The sequence below is a fragment of the Clinocottus analis genome, unplaced genomic scaffold (assembly GCF_023055335.1).
Source record: "Clinocottus analis isolate CAN_PGR_092001 unplaced genomic scaffold, fCliAna1.0.p SCAF_6, whole genome shotgun sequence".
In the NCBI taxonomy this organism is placed as follows: domain Eukaryota; kingdom Metazoa; phylum Chordata; class Actinopteri; order Perciformes; family Cottidae; genus Clinocottus; species Clinocottus analis.
In genome coordinates, this window is record NW_027176218.1 from 5,437,499 (window position 1) to 5,459,493 (window position 21,995).

Sequence of the window (21,995 nt, forward strand, 5' to 3'; positions counted from 1 at the left end):
TTGCGCGAAAGGAAATGTTAAACGCCGTCTTTGAAGTTTGAGACGTCCACGTCCTGACCTCTCTGTGTACGTATCAAACACATGTCAAACTGTTTCAACCGTATCCTCTTCCCCGCGTCCTTCACTGCTCGCCGTGACCCCAAAATGAACCGCCGGAGAGGCGTCGACGTGTCGCTTTTTGACTGACAGCGCTGAGCCACTTTGGCGAATGAACCCCCGCCTGGGACCGCGCGCTGGTGGTGTAATACATCAAAACAGGCAACGCTTCTACTTGGTCGTCTCGTAATGGGCACATCAGACATGGTTTGCGGCATTTGTTTAGCAGTTATTTAAGGGTCACAGCTTGTGGTGCGAAAAGTAAAAGGCAGGGCTGCGGTTTGGCCCGTGACCTTGCTGTGTCCATTGATTTTCACCCTGTTCTTCTAATTAAAGGTGCTGACACTGAGTGAGGGAAGATTACCGCGGCTATTGACTGCGTGTAACCCTGCAACGGGTGGGAAAGACCACATAAAACACACATATGCACACTCACATATGCACACACACACACACACGCACACACACACAGACAGACATACAGGCCCTCTAGGAATATATAATGCATTTTAGCTAGCAGAGAAATTGATATGAAATCGTATTATGTGCACGCAGACGAAGATACAGATTGCCGTAATTTACGATAAACCACGGACAAATTCCTTGAAGTTGGTATTACCGTTTCTAATTTAAATTTGTATTAAAGCCGTGTTTGATGGCCGCCAGTGGAAGGTAGAAGTCTGTTCCTCTGTCGAAGAGTGATTCTCTCCTGTTGCCGTGAGCGCAGCAGTGCAGTTTGTGTACAGCTTAGGCTAGTTCCTGTCTTTGACATGTGTATATATATATATATTATTCTCTTTAACGTACCAGAAAAGAACAATCCTGTTGTTGCCTTGCTTCCAGAACCTTCTGGCTGCTTTGCCCCAGTCCGGGTAGTGCTGATCCTGGAGCATCATATCTGTCACCTGCAGAAAGGAAAGATTGACTAAATGACTTCAATTCAATGTAGGTTCAGTCAGTTTAGCTTAGTTTTCTAAAAAAAATGACCGCAAACAGGTGCACTGTGTATAAAAGTAATATTCTGTATATATAGAAAATGAATTAACTGATTGATTTAATTCATTAAAACGAGTGAAACTAAGTATCTTCTTTATGTAATCAGTGAAAACCCAAGTTCAAAAATGACAAAGTTGTGCTTTTACAAGGATTAATGCAAGTCTTCGTGCTAAGCTAAGCTAAGCTCCCTCTCTCCAGATGTAGCTTCATATTTAACGGAAAGGCTTGAGACTGGTATTAATCTTCTCATCTGAATCTTGATTAATTAAACTAACTATCTTGATTATATAATCAGTAAAAAAAAGTTGAAAAATGACAAGTTGTGCTTTTCCAAAGGGCTTAATGCAAGTGTTTGTGCTAAGCTAAGCTCTCCAGAAGTAGCTTCATATTTCACAGACAGGCTTGAGAGTAGTATTAATCTTCTCCTTTGAATCAAAGCCTAAAAAGCATATTTTCCTTTACACCACTTCTTAAAGCTACAGTATACAATAATATTTCAGACAACAGTGTCATTACAACTTTGAGGCCTCAACCCCGTCCAACACCTCGGGGATGAACTGGAATGTCGACTGTGAGCTTCGTCTTTTTGCTTCACTAAATTACAAGAGCAGATACCTGCAACCAAGTCCTAAAATGTTGTGGTAAGTTTGTTATAGTGGCATATTAATCAATTATGGCTTGTGGTTTTGGATATGACAAGATTCAGGTGTTATGAGTGTCCACATACTTTTGGTCATGTCGTGCATTGTAATAGAAAAACACAATGTTTACTAACTGGCATTCATTTATACACTTTCTGGTCACCAATACATCTGAATTATAAACAGTTCGAATTATACATTATGCTAAATTGTGCTAAATGATGTCTAAATGACACATACACACACACACACACACACACACACACACACACACACACACACACACACACACACACAAGATTATAGGTCCATTTATGTTTAAACATATTAAATAATTAAGACTGAATAACACTTCATCCATGATTAAACACCAATTAGTGAGTACGAACCTTCAATAAATATTGACTTGTTTAATCATTATTAATGTTGAGGTTGTACCTGTCTCTCCACTGCCGATATCAGTTATTATTATTCATCTCAATGTCATCACCAGTAGATTTTCTTCGCTGGAGACAGAGTTGTATCTATATTCTTTGCGCGGAGCCACTGTTGCAGGAGTTAAGTCAGTTTGTCAATAAAGCGGCTCGCTGCAGTTACTGCTGCTCACGGGGAAAAAAAGGGATTTGAGTCAGGCGATGTGTTTGAGATGCTTCAGCCGTTGCAGCGTTGTGGACAGACACTTCCTGTTCGCCCATCTAGTGAAGACACACCGTAAATCTGCAAGGCGGAGGAGACGCAGAGGTCATCCTCAAAGTGCCTTGTTGAATTAATCGAATGTAAAAAACCTTGTGGGGAATTTCTGGACTCAGCACTTTGACTTGGCCCAACTTTCTCCCCCCTCCTACACACACCTCCCTGATTCACCTTCTCACTTGCTGCTTTCCTGTCTCCCTTCTGACCAGACTCCTGCCTCCTTCCTCCTCCTCCTCCTCTTCCTCCAGAATACTAATTTGACCAGTGAGGGCGCTTGTCAAGTTGTCTCAGCTGTGTGCCTCTCAGTGCCAGAGCCCCACCCCCTCCCACCACAGGTAGTCCACTCCCGCTGGAGCGCTCCTCCCGTCTTTATGTTGACAAATGAACAGAGGTGGGTTTCTCCTCCGACATACGCTGCGCCTCCCAGTGCATTCATCGTTTCCTCTGACCCATCGAAGATCAAACTGCATGTTACTCGAAGGATTTGGGCGCAGAGTGAACCGGATGGGCACAGGGAGCTTTAAGAGAGTACACCTCACCTAGTATTTAGAGGAGCGTGTGAAGGATGGGAAAACCATGGAACTTCCATATGAGTTTAATACACCTATTAAATTAAGTGGGAATGAACAATGAAAAAATGTGGTTTGGCCTGTGCTGATAGAGGACTGCTATTGTTACTAATTAACTCATTCAAAGGAGTATATCCATCGTACTCAGGGCCTTAAAAGCTATTTCCAATCATCCTCTTTAATTTGGCTCCACATTCTCAGACGTGGTTTTAGTTATATTCGCACGATGATACTACCACACCATTTGGACGGATATTAGAGGTGGGAAAGATTTCCATGTTTATGATATGCCAACGTCATAGAATGAGATGGTTGTATGGATTTGTCTACATTTACTGTATTGTTTATTCTTGTTATTTGCTCCATTTTGAATAAAAGCAATCCATCTTTTCTTTTTAAGCATTCAGCATTTTTTGATGTAGCATAATAATGTTCAGCATTTTAGCATCTTCAACATGAGCTTTTATCTCAAAAAACAGCTGCAAGAATTGTATGATTGAAAATGGTTTTTGAATTAACATTTATCTTGAGTGGATATGTTGCCCTTTTGGAACTGGATGGTTAAGATTCATCATCTGGGAACCATGAATATCTGCACATCAGCGAACCACGCTGCTAGCACGGTGCTAAAAAGATCATTTTATCAGATCAGTCCTTTAAACAACGCAAGATTTCTTTTCATCAATGCAGACGTATCCAATGTTTCTGGAACCTCACCATCCAGGCAGTGACAAAGTCTCCCATCCACGTCCCCACTGCGGCGATCTTCATGAAGCTCTCATTCCTGATGCCCATGTAGTCCGTCACCATGTGAGCCCTGCGAGGAACGAAGAGCCAGAGTGAAAAGGACATTTAAAAAAAAGAAAAGAAAAAAAGAAGTAAATGTTATGAGGGCGGTAAAAGGAAGGCGGGCAACAAGACGCACAAAAACGAGCCAATAGAGGGAGAGTGCAGGTCCAAAGAGAGAATGGTCACTGGCGCTAAGTATCATGATAAGCTGTCAGAGTCAATCAATATCAATCTGATCCTGTGAAAACAATGAGCGATGGCTCTACCTTCCGTAAAGCCCGGAGGATTGTAAACAATTTACACCGGCGCGATGGAATTTATGCACTACCAACGCTTCCATTTGGTCCTTTAGTGTTGGGCAAATTGTCCATTTGTTTGGCAAATTTGTCTCATGTCTAGTCGATTTTAAATCAACACTGGCATCCCAAAGAGACCCCTCTCCCATGCCCCCCCCCCCCTCCTATGCCTATTAATGCACCAGATCTGAGTGAGCTCAGTTCACATCAACTGCAGCAGCACAGAAGCAAAACATAGACTAGGTCAAGGCATGCCATTAGAGAGGGAATGCGATAAGAAACGACATGCTTTCTTTGGAGCCCGATGCATTCATCTCTGTACAGTAAGTGAAGATGAGAAGCTTTTGTTCCGCCCCACACACAACAACACACACACACACACACACACACCTACACCACATCACTCTATTTTCTCCAGGTAATAGCGCGGGGAGGGAGGAAAAGTGGGTCAGTCGCCTCGTATATGGGACCCGTGCCGGGGAGGAGAGGAGAAGAACAGAGAGGTGCGAGGAGGCCTGTTTGATCTCCTGGCAGCCAGTGTCTTAGAGGCTGAGTGGAGCAGGTGGGCACCCATCACCTCCGCCTCAAGCCCCAGCTCACCCACCGCCCCACACAGGTCATAGTCATGAATATAATAGATGGCGATGGATAGGACTCTGGCTGTGCTTTCAAGGGGTTGTATTTGAAGTCAATGGCTCCATTCGTCTTTGTTTTCCCCGGGTCATTTTCTGGCCGCCAGCAGACACCAATACAAATGTTTTCTATTGCGCAACGGGGCTCTGGAAAGTCTCACCTACAACCTGCTAGTGTACATTTAATCCACTTCCCTTTATAAATGTTTCACTTTCCTTTCCTTTAGCTGATTGCATTATGAGTTCTATTTTGCGTGCTGTTCGCGTTGTAAATGACTTGTTGTCAGACAAGTCTAAACAATCTCTGGAGAAGCAATGGAGGGTAATCCTTTAAGGCTATTAGCTAATGTAGCAGCTTTAATAGGTGTTCATTTTTAATTAATGTTAATTGCTGGCGCCTTTTTTTCCCCCATTATGCATGAGTAGCATAATAAATGCTCATAAGGCAACACAAAACGATGATGACGGATTGTGGCGAACCGGTGACCCAAAATGTCAACTACCCGCCGACTGCAATTGTGTGCAAAATACTCCTCCTCGGAAGGAAACATTATAAATCTTGTGCCGTCGATGCAGCGTGCATTTAACAGATTTGACAGGGTTTTATTGACGAAAAACGTGCAGTGCCGCCGGGTGACGTATTGCTTCGCTCGAGCCTGCAAATAACACAGCCTTGATTGGAATGGCGATTTATATCTGCATTAAGTCAGTTAGACATTCAGCGGCTTGGCACTGCTCCAGTTACCAAGGAGATCCCATTGGGAGTCATTTAGCCGCAGCGAAATGCAGATCGATACCTCAGGAAATGCTGTCTGGCACCACATGCTAAGCTTTAAATCAAAAAAAAAAAAAAAAAAAACAACACTCGGCCGGCAACCCCTTACCCTTTTCACATATTTAATTGAGCAAATGTTACCCCTGTGCTAAAAGAGATGGTTTTCTTTCTTTTCTTTTTTTTTTTGAAGAGCACCTACGATGGGTTTGGGGACTCTTCGCACTGCGTGATCACAGGCAGAACTCTCTGACTTATTCATGCCGACTGAAAATTTGATGGCCTTTAGAGCCGGATGACCTAATGAGAGAATTCAGCGTAGTGGAACATCAGTACAGTAGCACCATGAATAATCAGCCCCAAAATGGCCCCCGTGGCTTAATCGCAGAGCCAGTGGCGGTGTCGGTGCCAGCGCGGCCGGCTCAGCCAGCTCTGACCCCCTGCGGAATGTTATCAGGTTTCCCCACACTTGTTCGGACAAAAATATTCAAGGACATTTTCAATGCCTTTCAAAGTCTTGTTCCACCACATGCAAGAAATTACAATTTTGCGCTACAGAGGGTACAGAGTCAGAGAGTTTGGACATTACCCCTGTGTGACATTAACCAGCGGACGAGGCCATTTAAACTGTTGGGCATCTGCGGGATCGTTGCCTTTTTAAAAAAAAAAAAATGGCTTCACTTATTTTAAGTGCCAAGAAGTCCTGGTTATGAGACTGCTTGGTTAGAAATTGGGGATAGGACTGTGCTAGCTCTTTGTAATGTGTTTTAACTCCTCGTGTTCGGAAGCTTGCAGCTTTTTTTGGAGAACCACTCATCCAAAGAGGAGAAGAGGATGAGACTTTTGTGGAGAAACTGGAAGGACAAACAGACTCCTTACTTTTTAGTTTAGTAAAGCTTCAGTTTCTTACAGTACTCCTCTTGTTGAAGTCTGTTTAGCTATTACCGCACATGTTCGAATTGTAATTCTTCCATCTATATTCACTCCAGTCAAATGGATATCCCACTGTGCACCAGATTGTTTTAAAAAAAAAATATAATTATCTATCAGTTGAATATTGTTTTATATTAAGTTTTGATACACTGGACAGTAATTTTGTATTATTGTGTTGGGGCATGCTGTTATAGTCAGAGCTTTTTAATAAGGTGCAACAATGTACGCCTGCAACTAATGATTATTTTTCGGTATAGATTAATCTGTTGCTTCATTGGAAAACGGCCCGAATGCGATTTCCCAAAGCCCAGAGTGATGTGTTCAAATCCTTTTACCAGACCATCAGTCCAAACCCCCGAAGATATTCAGTCAAGGGAAGCAACTAAAGATCATTTTTATGATCGATAATTCTGCAGATTATTTCATTGATTTATTCATCCAAAAGGAAATGTCAGACGGATACCCGTCATATCCTCCCAGAGAAAAAGAAGGTGCATAGAAAATACCTGGGTTTGTTTGATTTACAGTACTAAACCCCAAATAATCAGTTTAATAAAACATATAGCACATATTTTCCCTGCATGTCCTGTGTTTCGACTAAAATAGTCACTGTCATCAAAATAACTGGGAATTAATTTTCCGTTTACTGATTAATTGATTTAATATTGACATTTTTTTTACCGGCTCTTAACTGACTATGATATAAATCATATTTGAGATGCCCAATGTCTGTGAGTTTCACCTCACCAGAAGCTTGAACCATTGATTTGGGTTTAATACATCATGAATTGTAAATGCAGTAGATCCTCTGTACATGTGTAAGTGCTCCGGGTGCATGAAAGATAACTCATAAATTGGTCATGTCAAGAAGTTTTGAATACATAACCCTTCGAAAGCATTTCCCCAGCAGCTATCTTTAACGACCTGTAGCATAGTGCCAAAAACACTTCAGCCATGTCATGCTTTGCAATAAACCAAGCACTTTCAAGTATTCCATATATTCATTGATTCAGGGAAGTGTATGGTTTAATTGTACTTTTCTCAACGCAAGGATGTTCTAGAGCCCATTGGAGCCTTGTAAATGAATCTTATAAAACAGCTTCCCTACTCTGAGTCATCAATACTCCGATTTCTATGATGCTTTTCACTGTCCATTTGGACGCACATGCCTTCATGCGGGGTTGTATAATCTTGTTTTCTCTGTCAGGCAGCCAGTGATTTAGTGACCGTGGCAACTAAGTGACCTCTTGCGCCCTGTAGAGGCTGGACTCATTTTGAACATTAAATTGCGACCTTGGCTGGCTCCACATTGAAATGCATTGCCTGTCCCCTCCCCGCGCACAACGGCTTCATATTTACAGTATAACACTGAGCGGCATTCGTTACCAGAGCGCATAAAGCTGTCAATACGCACTCTTTTCACTATCACGAAAGCATCTCTCAAGGCAACTTAGTATTTCAATCTCAATTCATCACTCAGCACAGAATGAGCCCACGTTTTGTATTCTACTGGATGGAGATGGAGTCTTTTAGTTCTTATCGTTCCCCTAGCTCAGGGGTAGGCGTGCATGCTATCGAGCAATATCCTGGGCAGCTCTGTATCAGGCCCTCCAGTCCCCCTGTGAGCTTTGGATTAGGACAAAAGGGTCCAAAACCAGGTCTCTCTGTATCTTTACATTGATTTACAAGCACACTAGTAACCTCTGTCAAATTTAACCACACAATACGTCATTTTAGAACAATATAGAGAGCGGCTTTCTGACCTGACAGCCCTATCAGGACAGCGTTATTTATCTGTGCCTTTCAGTAGAGCCACAAATCACTGTTGCAAAAAATATATCTGGTTTATGACGCAGCAAGGTTTGGATTCGGCACAAAAATGACTTGTTTGTGTTCAGGAAGACATCATGGGTAGGGTTAATATTAGTGCTTAGTTAAGGTTAGGGGGTCCTTTGTCATCATGGTTACAATAATAACCACTTGGTTGAGGTAAGAGAACAATCGGGAGGCGCTGATTGATAGTAGAAAACAGGAAATGAACAGCAGTTCCCAGAGTTGAAGAACGGCATTTTGTCAACCCATCCATTGACCTCGACCTCCTCCTCCTGCAGAATTTGTCGCTCTATGATCATGACACCTGAGTTCCTCCTTTGCTACCGATGGACATAATTACTCCTATCTGTTTTACTTACATTTTGTATCTTAAGCACACGTAAACACAATATTCTTGTTTCATGAATCTAAAGATTCTGGAGAACTTTGCCCATTTTTTTTTCTTTGTTCAGATGCTAACAATTAAAGAGGGCAAAGATGATCAGAAACAATGTTAGAATGACGTAAACTGGGACACGAACATAGGTTTCTCTAGCTTTTATGCAAACGTCACAATGTAAACGGGATCATGTCAAAGTACATTCATTTTAAAAAAGCTACCTTTTTTTTAATATACATTCTAAAGTATTTTCCAGACCAGGAAAGAAAATGTGTAGCTTTGAAAAGACTGGAACTGGGATGTTACCACATACTAATAGTACTGGTGGAAGCGAGTGTGTTACTACACACCAACAGGACCACATGCATGGGCCATCCATCTGTCCTGCTGCCCTCCTCCCCACCTCCCATCTACACGTATACGCACACGCTTACATTCATCTATAATATAATACGCATCGTATATTCCCGGTGGACATGCACCGCTGCCAAGGTTGTGATGTTTATTGTTTACAATGTGGCCGTTCCTCTTTGTGTGACAGTGAGGTACGACGAGGACCCGGGCTGCAGCCACAGCAGAAGCTCCTCCCCTCCGTCCCAGAAAACAGCAGGATAATAAAATCAGAGAGGAGATGACCGACTTCGCCGCTTCATCGAGCACGCGGTCTGTTTTCTGAGAGACGAGAAAATGACTTGAGAGGGGAATGCTTTACACTTACTAAACACTCGTTAAATAAGTAATGAGTCCTTTTCGAGATACCAACGTAACGTGCATGTGTAGGAGTGTGAAAGACAGCAGATACGCTCAGCAAGGAGGTGTGGGTGTGTGAAAGTGTGAGAGCGTGAGGAAGACGAGGAAAGATCAATGAATCGAAAACCGCGAGACGTTTCTTTCGATTTACATACAGCAACAGGTTCCTATATTAAGTCTTATTAATAAAAGCTGTGGCAGGGTACAGCGAATATTATGACAAGCAAATCTGTTCAGTTTGTCATGTAGTGCTGCAGCTAATGATTATTTTTAGTGTAGATTAATATTATTATTTTCTTGATCAATTGATTGAACAAAAATGGTAGAAAATTGTAATTTCCTGACATTGTGTTTCAGACTAAACAAAATATTTGGGGTTTTCGCTAATGGTTCAAACGCCAAAGAACTTAAGTTTTCTTTCACAGAAAAAAAAAAAAAAAAGGTGCAAAATATCACAATTTACTGGGATAAACCACTAACTTTGGGGCATGTTTGCTTGAAAAAACAATAAATCCTTTTTGTGTTATTCAACAAATGTTCATCTTACTCAACAAACCACGTGTGTTCGCTGCAGACACAGAGACCAAACCCATTTTGGACCCACGGGAAGAACAAAAAAAAAAACGAACAAACAAAAAGGTGTTATCCCTCACACCTACACGCTGAAAAGTAATCCCGCGTCACGCGTCGCTGCCCGTGTGCATATCTAAAACTAACAGAGGCGGCTTGTTTGTCATACATTTTCGGCGTTAAGTAAAAGCCAGATCATAGAACCCACTGTTGATAAAAAAAATTTTAAAAAAAAGCTGGCAGCAACAAGTCCCATGTGCGATGGCATGCAACAGGAGCAGTCTACATACCACGACGTGCCATTCATTCAGCCTTTTAAATCTACTTGTTCACGGTATTACCCCCAGCTTAGTGCCAGACAAGCAAACAGACGGACGAGGGGGACCAGCATGCACTCGGCACAAAGGATCACGGTAAACAAAGTAAACAATTGCCCTCATACGATGGGGTCTAATCCCACTTAGGGTATCGCTGCAGTCAAATGCCACATCCATCCCTCCCTGCTCCTCATCAAAGATATCCACCAGCTGCATCCCTCCCTCCACCCCCGTTGCTCGGCTTACCCTTCGCTCTCCCCCTATCCTGACATTCACCCATCGCTCTCTTTACTGGGTAACAAACAGAAGTATGGAAGTCATTTCACAGCTTTACTGGCCCACTGCCGCTCCCCATTACATCCCAACAAGCTCCCTCCTCCCCTCCACCTTCACTTACTTTACCCCCCCCCCCCCTCCCCTCACCCACCTTATTCTCTAAGTTAGCTGTGATTAATGTGTACAGCACGCATTGGGCCCGCCGTAATTAAATAACACCATATAATTAGGGGCCGATTTTCGGCGGGTAATAACGCCGTAAGATGGCGGAATGGGATCGTACGGCGAGACCAAACATTCATGAAGTCCGTCAAACTCCCCGGGCGGTCACGCTCCCCTGGTTTCACACAAACAGCCCTCTCCTAATCTGACAGTTACATTAAAATGCAAATAGCCCAGATGTGAGGGGTTTGGTAACAAGTGAGGCTTACAGCTCCCAGTGTGCCACAATGGACAGGCTTTTTTTTTTTTTTCTCCCCTCCCCGCCCCCTCCTGCCATAATATAAGCCAGGTAACAGGTTGATAGCAGTTGACCTAGACGAGGCCGTTTAAACATTGCCACTGTTGGACATGTGTAAGATTACTGGAAATCTCTCGGAGCTGAGAGATAACAGCTTTGACGAATCCATTTTACATGAATAAATACTTGTCATCCGAAGAGATATACAACCCCCTTATCAGTGATTGTTTACATTCCTGATAAGGGGTTGAGGATGTATCACGCGTTTGAATTAAAATCAAGCTCAAGACAGCCTTGAAAGGTCAAAGAAATTTAAAGCATATTAATGAGCGAAGGGCACGGACGGCATGCAGCATCAGGTCAGGGAGAAAGATGCTAACACCCCCCTCACACACACAAACTCATGAGCTCACTCTCATCATACACATCCCAGCTAACTTGATGGTGCGAGACGTGTGTGTGTGTGTGTGTGTGTGTGTGTGTGGGACGCCCTGTCTCGTCCCCAGAGGAGCGTCCCCTGCAGTGCACCATCATGGCTAGATGTCAAATCCAGCTATGCCAGAATACCGACCCTTTCAAACCCCTTGGCAGTAATAATAGCTCACAGCGGCTTGTTCTTTTGGTATGAATAAAAAGGGAAAACACCATTCACTCCCACAGAGGGGCCGCTGCAGTCACAAAGGGATATTGTACTTTTCCTTTGTGCGGTGGCTTAAGAGAAAACTACAACATCCTCGCTGTGGGGTGAGGGATTGGTTGTGAGTAGTGTAGGGGGGGGGGCGATGCAAATAGGGTTTTGGACATGGATCAAAAGACATGAAGTTGCACTGCATCATCGGGGCTGGACCGCTTCTCCCTCCTTCTCCTCCTCCTCCTCCTCCTCCGGACTCCCCATCCTCTCAGCCCCCTCCCTCCTTCCCTCTCTTCTCGCTCACTCTGCTGCATTCATGCTATCGCAGCCGGGAGACCGTCTTCCGAGGGGGCATCCTGGCAGAGTGTGAACATTGCTCTTACATGTCGGTCTTGAACAGAGATGTGAACACTAATGGTTTTTGGCAGGGCCCGGGTCCTCGGCGGACACACTGCTGGAGCAGAAAGAAAACAAGCGGGGAAAGCGGGACGGGAGGGGGGGACAGGAGGCGGGGGTTTGGGACAGAGTGCAGAAAAAGACCAGGTGTCTTGGCGGCGGCGGCGGGCTCAATCGCTTTACAACAGCACCATCTGTCTTTGAGGGGGGAGCCCTACATTGTTGGATAACTGACGAACGCTGCGACGACGCACATCCAGAGCAAATAACCCTGGGTGAGTTTTAGAGTCGTGTGGGCCAGTTGAATTGTTTAATAGGCTGTTATGGTTGCTACTTTTTTACATCTGGACTGCGATGCAGCTAATATGAGCAGAGTGACTTGCACATGTTAAATGGGTATAAATTATGTATCGTGTTGTAAATTATGTATCTTCATCTCTCAAAATGCCTGAGTGACTCATTATTTTTCCTTAAGTATTATCTGAATGTCATATAGTGAAAAACTCCAGACGGCAAAGGGATGCACTGACGGACTCAATGGGGCCCCTTTATTTCTCGGCATTTCAAGGCAGAAATGAGAGGCAGTAAAAATGAATGCTCCTTTGTGACAGACGCACTCGGTGCGACTGCAAATGTAACTTTTCCCTGAGCAAGCAGCGTCGCTCGTCTCGGCGGGCCTGCACCTCTCTGCTCCGCCGCTCGCTTCCGTTTTCTCGGGCCGACCGGAGAGAAGGGACAAGATGGATGCCCGTGTCACCGCGCTGGCCGGAGTGACAGATGGGCCTGATTATACAAACGCATCCCTCTGGCCAGAGAAAAACACAACAACTTGCCTGCGCGCTAATAGCCTTCATCTGCCTGTATGGATAGTTGATGTGTGTTGTTTAATTGGAAAAGCGGCACTGTATGGACAGATCCCATTACAGCCGTGGCCTCCCCCTCGACAGCTTGTGCCTGAATAGACACCTGCCACACACGTTTTTTATTCTTTTTTTATTTTTTCACAACCCCCCAAACACACAAAATGGTAAATCACCTCGTGGCAACCTCGTGTCTGGCTGGCTGGCTTCAAGGGCATGTTTTCCTACCCCGAGACGGACACATTGCAAATGCATAAACGGATTCCTGTCACTGGCTTGATGTGTGTGTGTGTGTGTGTGTGTGTGTGTGTGTGTGTGTGTGTGTGTGTGTGTGTGTGTGTGTGTGGGGGTGGAGGGATGTCAAGCTCTGCAGCGCACAGTGGTTTCTCAGCAGGTAAGCTGGGGCAACAGGAGCAAAAGCCAAGGCATTTAGCCAAGAGAGTCATGGCAAAAACACACGTTGGTTTTTGGTCATAGACATGTGAAAAAAATAAATAAAATAAAGTAAAAGTCAGTCAAGATCATGGGAGAATAAGTGTGGATGCTGAAGGTGATCCTTCAGGATTAACCGCCCTCCTCTTGCCCGCGCCTACCTGTGATTTAATGTCTGGGCTGATTAATCATACCGCCATTGACTCTCTGTTCAGGCGAGACGTTTAGATCAATCACGCCCGCCAAAGGGGAGCGTACAGTGGCTCTTACAAATGGGAAGCAGAGAATGAGGGAAAAAGAAAAAGGGGCAGAGAGAGAGAGAGAGAGAGAGAGAGAGAGAGAGAGAGAGAGAGAGAGAGAGAGAGTAAGAGAGAGAGAGAGAGAGAGTAAGAGAGAGAGATTGAATGGCTTACTGCATGCTTCCAGCCATCAGCAGGAAAAGGTTGTAGATGTGTGAGAAGATGAAGAGGAAGAGGATGGCGCTGAAGAACATGGTCATCCAGGAGCCATGATCCTCGCGGAACATTTTCAGGCGCAGGTATCGACCTAAAGGAGGCATGACAAGGACACTGCTGTCAGTGGGGTGGGGGCGGGTTCAAACAGCACGTCAAACCTGCGAACATGTATGGCCATGAAAATGAAGATGAAAGTAGAAAAATTAGTCACACAGATCAATAACGTCCTCCTCCGTCAGACACGTTGCCCTTTAAGCACTGAAATTAAGATTAAAGACCACTTGGAGGTGTCACTTCGAAGTCATTGTTTTATTCTGACCAATTTCAACTGTCACCATTTCATCGTTAAAACAGAATAATATTCCAGATACACATCATTTCATACATCTGTTGGACATGATGCAGGTGGACTGACGCTCGCCTGTGTTGTTGTGAACGGAGGTCTTGCATGATTAGAGAAATAATTATGACCTGTGGTGTTTTTTTTCTTTCTTTTCTTCTTTTTTAATACAATCCTGGCTTGCAATCAAATCATTGAGATACATCTCTCCGGCAGAGCATGAGATTGATTCAGATATGCGCGCCTCTGCACAGAAAGCATAATCACGCGAGCTGGTTCTTCTTCTTCTGCTGCTGCTGGTGGCGACGGCGCTCAGCGGCGCCCATGAAGACAACGAGGATTTGTAGCTTGTTGTTGGATCGTGAAAAGACTGCGGTTGCTGCGTATAGCTCCTCCGCGGCTCGCTATAAATATAACGACACACTAATTCACTAAATACACTATTTTGGTTGCCCCTAATGGCAAACAAAAACATATTTATATCTTTAATTCGGGGCACAGGTTTTGTGGCATCATGAAAAAGCATTACATAAGTAAAGTATAAATTATTGAGGGATCTGAATAATAGGATGTGTGATGCAATTAGGGGAGCATAATGTAATCGCATAATGCAACAGTCCTTGATCTACCTCCAGCACTGCGATGTGGAACAGAAGCAATCCACTTTGTACATGGAGGGTGTTTGTTTCCACCACCATCACTCAGACCTGGGTCAAAGAGGATTTGCAAATGAAATAGATAAAATCAAACTGACTTTTATATTTCTTTTTCTTTTAAAATGGTCAAAAATGTCAGCTGCAGAGGCAGAGATATATCCAAGTGTTGAATTTTTTTTGTGTGGGCCAATCTTTAGAAACACTGGATAGTACATTACCCATAATGCAACCAATGGCATCATTTGGTTTGACCCTGGGAGACTCCTGAAGGACTGCGATATGACCTTCAAGTTGAGGGTTACGTAACTGACTTTTTGGTGGCTCTCTTCTCTACGCATCGCAGAATTTTCCTCCAATTCTTGGGTTTGTCGCCGAGCTGAAGCTAATATAATAAAGGGGACTCATCTCAATGCCACAACAAACATAACTCATCGTGAATTACCGATCAGTTATGTCCTCTTGAGCATTTGTATTTCAAATTGAAAGCAACAAAACAACACACTTTGTCAAACGCCCTTTAAACATTTAGAGAGTTAAACCTGCTCTTTAAATGAATATACTCAGTATTGGCAGGTTAAACTATTAAAGGACGGGTTGGGGCCAAAACTTGACTCCCTAATATGAACTGAACCGTCCTCACAGAGTAAACCACAACCATCAAGTGCTGCAAGGTTACTCATTTGACTGTAAATAAAAAATACTATAAAGAAGCTCGGCTATACGCCTCTGTCTCCAGTACTTCACACATTGCTCATGCTCACACACACACACACACACACACACACACACACACACACACACACACACACACACACACACTTTGAGGCTCTCCCTCTGCTGTGATCTGGTGCCATCTTCCCAGGAACAACTCTTTGTTTCTCTCTCCTCCAGCTCAGTCAGCATCCCTTTGAGTTACAGCTCCTCTGAGAACTCATCGTGTTCACACACACACACACACACACACACACACACACACACACACACACACACACACACACACACACACACACACACACACACACACAGAGAATGCTCCATTTATTTTCCCATTACAGCCTGGCTGGTTCACTCTCCAATAGTTTTACATGCTGTTCAATCTCAGCTTGCTAGCTTTTAGTTTTTTTTCCTCGCTGCACACATAAAAACAAAGATGTTGATATTCCTATGGAGATGAGGATCTTTATTGAGTTAAACTGCAGTTATAACAAATGGCCCTCCTGTTGTTGGTTCAAATACATTACGCAGACGAAGCCTTTCCGTCTTCGTGAACAGCAGCGCTGTCTCGTAGTTTTAACTTTGGTTGGTTACTGTGTGTGAGCTTTACAGGAAAGAATATTAACTTCAATATTCTCTTAATAACACAAGCCAAGCAGACATTTTGAGGGTGTTTTAGCCAAAGCAAGGTGGCTCGGTGTGAGGCCTCGCCATACGTCTTGCTCTGTGGTATTTCAGGGCTCATCACAGATGCATAATTGAATTGACTTGCATGGGTAAACTTAATTGCCTCAAGTGCCAATGAGCCCTGGCTTAGATGTAGGAGCTACAGTGTGTATCGGCAGATCTGACTATTTAAGTAGCACGCCGCGCCAGCGAGCACAGCCGGCCTCTCGCAGCCGGCCTCTCGCAGCCGGCCTCTCGCAGCCGGCCTCTCGCAGCCGGCCTCTCGCAGCCGGCCTCTCGCAGCCGGCCTCTCGCAGCCGGCCTCTCGCAGCCTATATGGGCAGGATTGAACTCGCGGGGCGATTCGGGACTATTCAGCCAAGCCGTTTGAGTCACTGCACCTCACGACAGCAGAGGAGCCCGATAAGGTGTGATTCACGAGCACAGGCTGCTGCGAGGCTCAGCCCGGCAGGGGACGACAACAACAACAACAACACATTGACAAGGAAGCCGTACACACACACACAGAAAAACTATGGAGGGACATATGTTTTCTATCTTTCTTACTTTCACCTACCCGTACTGCATACGCACCCACAAACAAGCTGCTGTGTTACTCACGAGAATGCCTTTACGGCTTGAATCATTATTGAAGGTATTTACAGAATCGTTCCTTTAAAGCTATTTTTAGTGTTCCGTTTGGGATGAGCTCATAGCCAAGTCTGAAGTAAAAATCAAACATGTAGCCGTGTCTCCATCTAGTGGTGATAAACGGACACGCGCCGGAGAGCTGGGCTCAGTGTACAGACGAGCAGCGGCGTCAAAGTATTCTGAATACAAATCGGAGACGTTGAGCAGAAAGCGTTGGACCATTTCAGGAGACGTCGTGTGTCCTCTGAATGAAACATCTGGGCCTGGATTCAGCGCAAGTTGTCACGATTATTCGCATTTGTAGAGAAACAAATGCAGTGTTGAGAATTAATTCCAATGATGTAAATGTAGCCTACTTTACAGCCTCCACGGCTCATTTTCTGTTAATCATACAGTACACGCTGAGCACAATGCTGCCATTTTACTATAAATCACTTTCAACTGTACCTTCATGATAACTGTGAATTAACCAAAAATAGGTCAAACTGTCAAATTGCAGGCTGTTTGCTCCGGTTACATCGCAGTGGCAGATGAGTATCGAGGCATTAGTCTCACTCTATACTTTAGGCAGCTGCCTCGATAGCCGCTTTTACCTTTACACAATATTGAACAAAATTACACTCACTTAAATCAGCAGCTACAAACCCACCGACACAAGTATTTTAGTTCAAAAAGCTAACGGCTCGAGTGCCTTTTATACACTCACTAACACGTTTATTAGGTAAACCACCATCAACTAATGCGTCTAATAAAAAGGTGCTGCAGTAAATCTCACTTTTATGAAGGTTATAATTTTCAGTTTTGGTTGAAATTGTTTTAGAGCGGTGTTATATGAAAATGATCATCATTGTGTTGTTGTTGGACTATATTGACAGGTGTTTCTATTAATTTGTCCCACATATTTATATCAACGAGGCTTGGCTAAACAGCAGAAACACCACTCTTCCCTGCAGGACTGGTGGATTTGCTTTCGGTGTACCTGAAACACAGTCAATCTTTAGCGCTTAATAACTTTTTTTTTAGGATTCCCATCGTCTCAGTCCATCAAGGGATTCAAACTGCCAACGTTATGGTGACCCCGTTATCTGGTAATGAGATCGCATGCAATAACTCTGTGAAGTCAACGGATTTATAGGAGTAATCAACTCACAGGACACACAGAAGAACACAAACACAACAGTTTAACTAGCAGTGAGACACCCTGGCGCACACAGACAAGCAATTACCGAATGTATCTTAGATGTTTTAACAGTGACTTCCTGTATTATACACACACACACGCACACACACACGCACACGCACACGAGCACATGCACGTAGGGGAGTGACACAGATGAGACGCACACAGCTGGAGGAGGAGTGAAGGCGACCAGAGGTGTGATCAGCGTCTCCATTCATCATGATACGGCTCCTCAACAGCAGCAAGTCTGAGACGGCGAACGGAGGTAACCCACCAACGATATTCTAGACCTTTCCAGATTATGTATGATACAATAATGATCCAACAAACTTTAGCATTTTAAACATTATTTTTGCTTATTAGTCTTCTCATTTTTATCTCAATTTCCTGAAACTACCGTTTAAATACTGTCGACATTGTAAAAAAAAAAAAAAGGATTTCGTTATACTTTCCGAAAATGAATACTTGCTGTGTGTATGATGATAACCAAAAGTCCTGAAACCACCACACATCTCACAAAAGAAGATGTAAAAGATTTGATCAAGGTTGAAATGTGCAACAAGTTAATAGTTAACTGCTCAGTCGAAAAATAGATTCATTATCGGTGACATTGGCGATAGATCAACAGTCCTCAGGTTTCGATGTTCGAGCAGTCAAAGCTCTCGCTTCCTGGACGCGCTGGTGACGCTCTGAGACTGTGGCGATAGCTACCGTAAATAAAAGGGGCCCTTGGAGAGAGAGAGAGAGAGAGAGAGGCTGAACACCTCTTACTTAATGAACTGTCTGAGAGCAGGGCTCACTGGAAGAGCCAATAAAACACAGTGAGACCTGCATTACTCTGGAAGTTATTAAAATATGATCTTATTAAAACTAAGAGGAGTATGCCATATAGAACAGAATGACCACTGGGTTTTACAGAACTTAACTTCCAGAATTTAGACATTATAATAGCATATTGAGCAGATTGGTCTTTATGTGGGATAACGGATTTTATGCATCGTTTAATCTACTGCTTAAAGGAAAGTATAAATGAGATATCCTTTTCTGTGCATAACCTGGCAGATTGGAATTATTGTATGCATTGAACTATCCATATTGAACATGTCAAGATACACTTTCTGGACACAGAGATGACGATGCAGTCTGTGAAAGATGAAGTCTGAAAGAAGTGGGTATTTACTTGTCAGAGGGTGGAACTAAAGACGCCATCGTTAATTAAATATGGGATGTGCAGGAAGCAGTTATTTTGGAGCTTGACCTTATTCCTCAAAATTCAAGTTATTTCAGTCTCTGCTGCATTCATTTTGATCCTTCTTTTTCAACGGCGTCAGCAAATAAGAATGCCAATTTTACATTTGCGAATGTTTTGAAAATGTTACTTTTCTGCACATAAAAACTTTGAAAGTGGTTACGGTTTAATAAAAACGTAAACAATAATCGCACCTCTACTAAAAGTCATGTGAAATGTGTCTCTCACGAGCACAAATCTAAAACGTTGGGACTACTTTTTGACTGACATGTTGAGACAATTACAATAATAATAATACAGCAGCAAATCTGACTCCTGTCCTTGAATCCCAGAGGCGCTTCTACAGTTCCTGAACCAGTCAACAGTATTCTGCGGTCACCTTGAGAATGGCCAGTGGTATTGCTACCTCCTGCTGGTTCTCTTCTCCTTTGCCCTGCCCGTGGGCATCCTGGGAAACGTAGCGGCTGTGATCAACTTCTCCTGCTTCAGGAAAACCCTGAGCGCCAGCCACGTTTTCCTGCTCAACCTGGCCCTGTGCGACTCCGCCTGGATTCTCACGCTCCCCTTCACCCTCTACTTCACCTTCCAGCGGCCGCGCCTCAAAGACATCCAGACCTTCTGCCAGTTCAAGAAGATCTCCTTCAACGTCAACATATACGGCAGCATCCTCTTCCTCACGCTGATCAGTTTCGACCGCTACGTCGGCACGGTGCACCCCATCAGCTCCCTCCGCTGGTGGTGCGTGGGCAAAGCCAAGCTGTGCGCCGTCTGCGCGTGGGCCGCGCTCATCCTGAGTTGCGTCCCGGACTTATTCGTGACTTTTGCTCTTCAGCGGCCGGAAAACATCACCGTCTGCATGGACCACATCCAGGGCCCGTTCGTATACGTCAAGACGATCACCATCATCAGAACAATAGTCGGCTTCCTGCTGCCGTTTGGCGTCATGCTGGCTTTTTACATGAAGACAGCGTGCGTGTTGAGGGACCTCCCGAGAGGCAGGAGGCCCAGAGGAGCCCAGCGGGCGGCGGGGAAGCCCCTGCGGCTCATCGCCGCCGCCATACTGGTTTTTGTGGTGTCCTTCGTGCCGTACCACGTCATGATCGTCACCCTGGTGTTCATGAGGATCAACGACCAGGTCACGCCATCTAACACCGGCGTTCTCCACGCCTCCTTACAGTTCTTTGAGGCCATGTGTAGCGTGAGCAGCTGCCTGGACCCGGTGCTCTATATTGTGGCTAGTGAGCAGTTCCAGAGGAAGCTGCTGGCCTTGAAGAGAGACGGATACAGGAGGCTGTGCTGCAGAGCCAGCCGGAGGGTCGGGGTAATTGGACCCAGTGCATGAGCATTTTGGCTACATGACCCTGGCTTTACTACTGTTAAACATGTGCCAGACCTTAATGATACAATTATCTTGGAATTCAAGGAAGAAAAAAAAAGAAACTACTGTGGCTGATGAATAATCAGATGCAATTGAGGTTTAACCTCATCACGGCAGGTTTTTCATTATAATACCATTCAGGGCTGCACGGTGCTGTAGTGGCTAGCACTCATAGCAAAAATGTTCTCCCCATGTCAGTGTGTATAATATATAAATCTATATATACACAAATGTATTGGACTTGATATGAAATGTTCTCACCCTTACATGTGCTTTACCTTGTAAGTCGTCATCTGGCATCTGATTGATAGACATTAACAAAAGGTATCGTTGCAAGTAACTAACAAGTCCACATAAACATATTGATATGTTTTAACCCAGCTAACAAAACCAAGAGAATTCAATCTAGGAAGATCTGAAACTGAGGAAAGTACACAACCCTCACATTTGAGAAGCTGGCGTCAGTGAATGAATGTTTGCCATTTCTTCGGTTGATGAATGACAAAAATAATGAGCAGTTTGTCAAAAATATTTGCACATTCATTTTCTCTTGTCTGTCAATAAATGGACTATCATTTCAGCTCAGCACACAAGTTTAGTTTATGGCCAAAAAGTTGTTGTTGAATGTACCTATTTGCTTAATCCCATACAGATAGGTACCACGTTAAAGGGGTAATTAGAATAGATCCTTTCACACAGAGCAAAAACAGCAAACAGCAAATCTCTTCCTTCGTCAACCATCTGCATCTGTATCATAACAAGAAAGCTCAGGTGGATGAATACATAACCCTGTTATCTATTTGCAGAGCTGGTTGGGATTAACTGTTATAATCTTATCAAAACACATCTGTAAAAGCACCCACCAACAACTCCTCTTCAAATATTTTTGCCTGTTTTGGAGTGAACTAGAAACCGCACATGGAAAAATGGATCAAAATGAACAATGAAAGCAGTGAACTGAGCTCTTAAAAAAAAAGCCAAAACATGGCTTATGTCTGGACAAACAGCGCAGTGATACCATCACAGCCATATTGATTCTTCCGCTATTGATGGTGCAATCTTTCCATCTCAATCACTGCTCTTTGTATTATAGTCTAGAGCAGCTCTGCTGTTTTTGAGTGTGTGTGTGTGCTGCTTTCATCTATTTTCGGTTTCAGTACGTCTCTTCTGTGTCCTGGTTTTTTCATTTGAAGCATCAGAACAACAATCCTGCCCTCCTCGGGGATCCTAATGAAAATCCTCCCTCAAAACACACACAGCCAGAGTGCAGAGAGCACTGCCTGCATCTTAGCATGTGCACACTGCAGCGTCCCCATTCATCACACTTGTACGGGGCCGCGGCGTCGCGGGCTGGTTAGGGAATAGCCGTGACTACGGCCACGAGC

The 21,995-nt window shown here is 44.1% G+C and overlaps 1 protein-coding gene across 3 annotated transcripts in view; it reads right to left on the minus strand.

Moving 5' to 3' along the window:
* Positions 1–21,995, minus strand: part of tmem117 (transmembrane protein 117) — a 41,488-nt gene that overhangs the window by 9,479 nt on the left and 10,014 nt on the right. For all 3 annotated transcript variants that reach the window (XM_068603823.1, XM_068603824.1, XM_068603822.1), the window contains 3 exons: positions 13,735–13,867; positions 3,713–3,812; positions 904–1,001 (listed from right to left, as the gene is read on the minus strand). In XM_068603823.1, the coding sequence (XP_068459924.1) occupies positions 904–1,001; positions 3,713–3,812; positions 13,735–13,867 (331 nt within the window). The remainder of the gene's footprint in view (positions 1–903; positions 1,002–3,712; positions 3,813–13,734; positions 13,868–21,995) is intronic.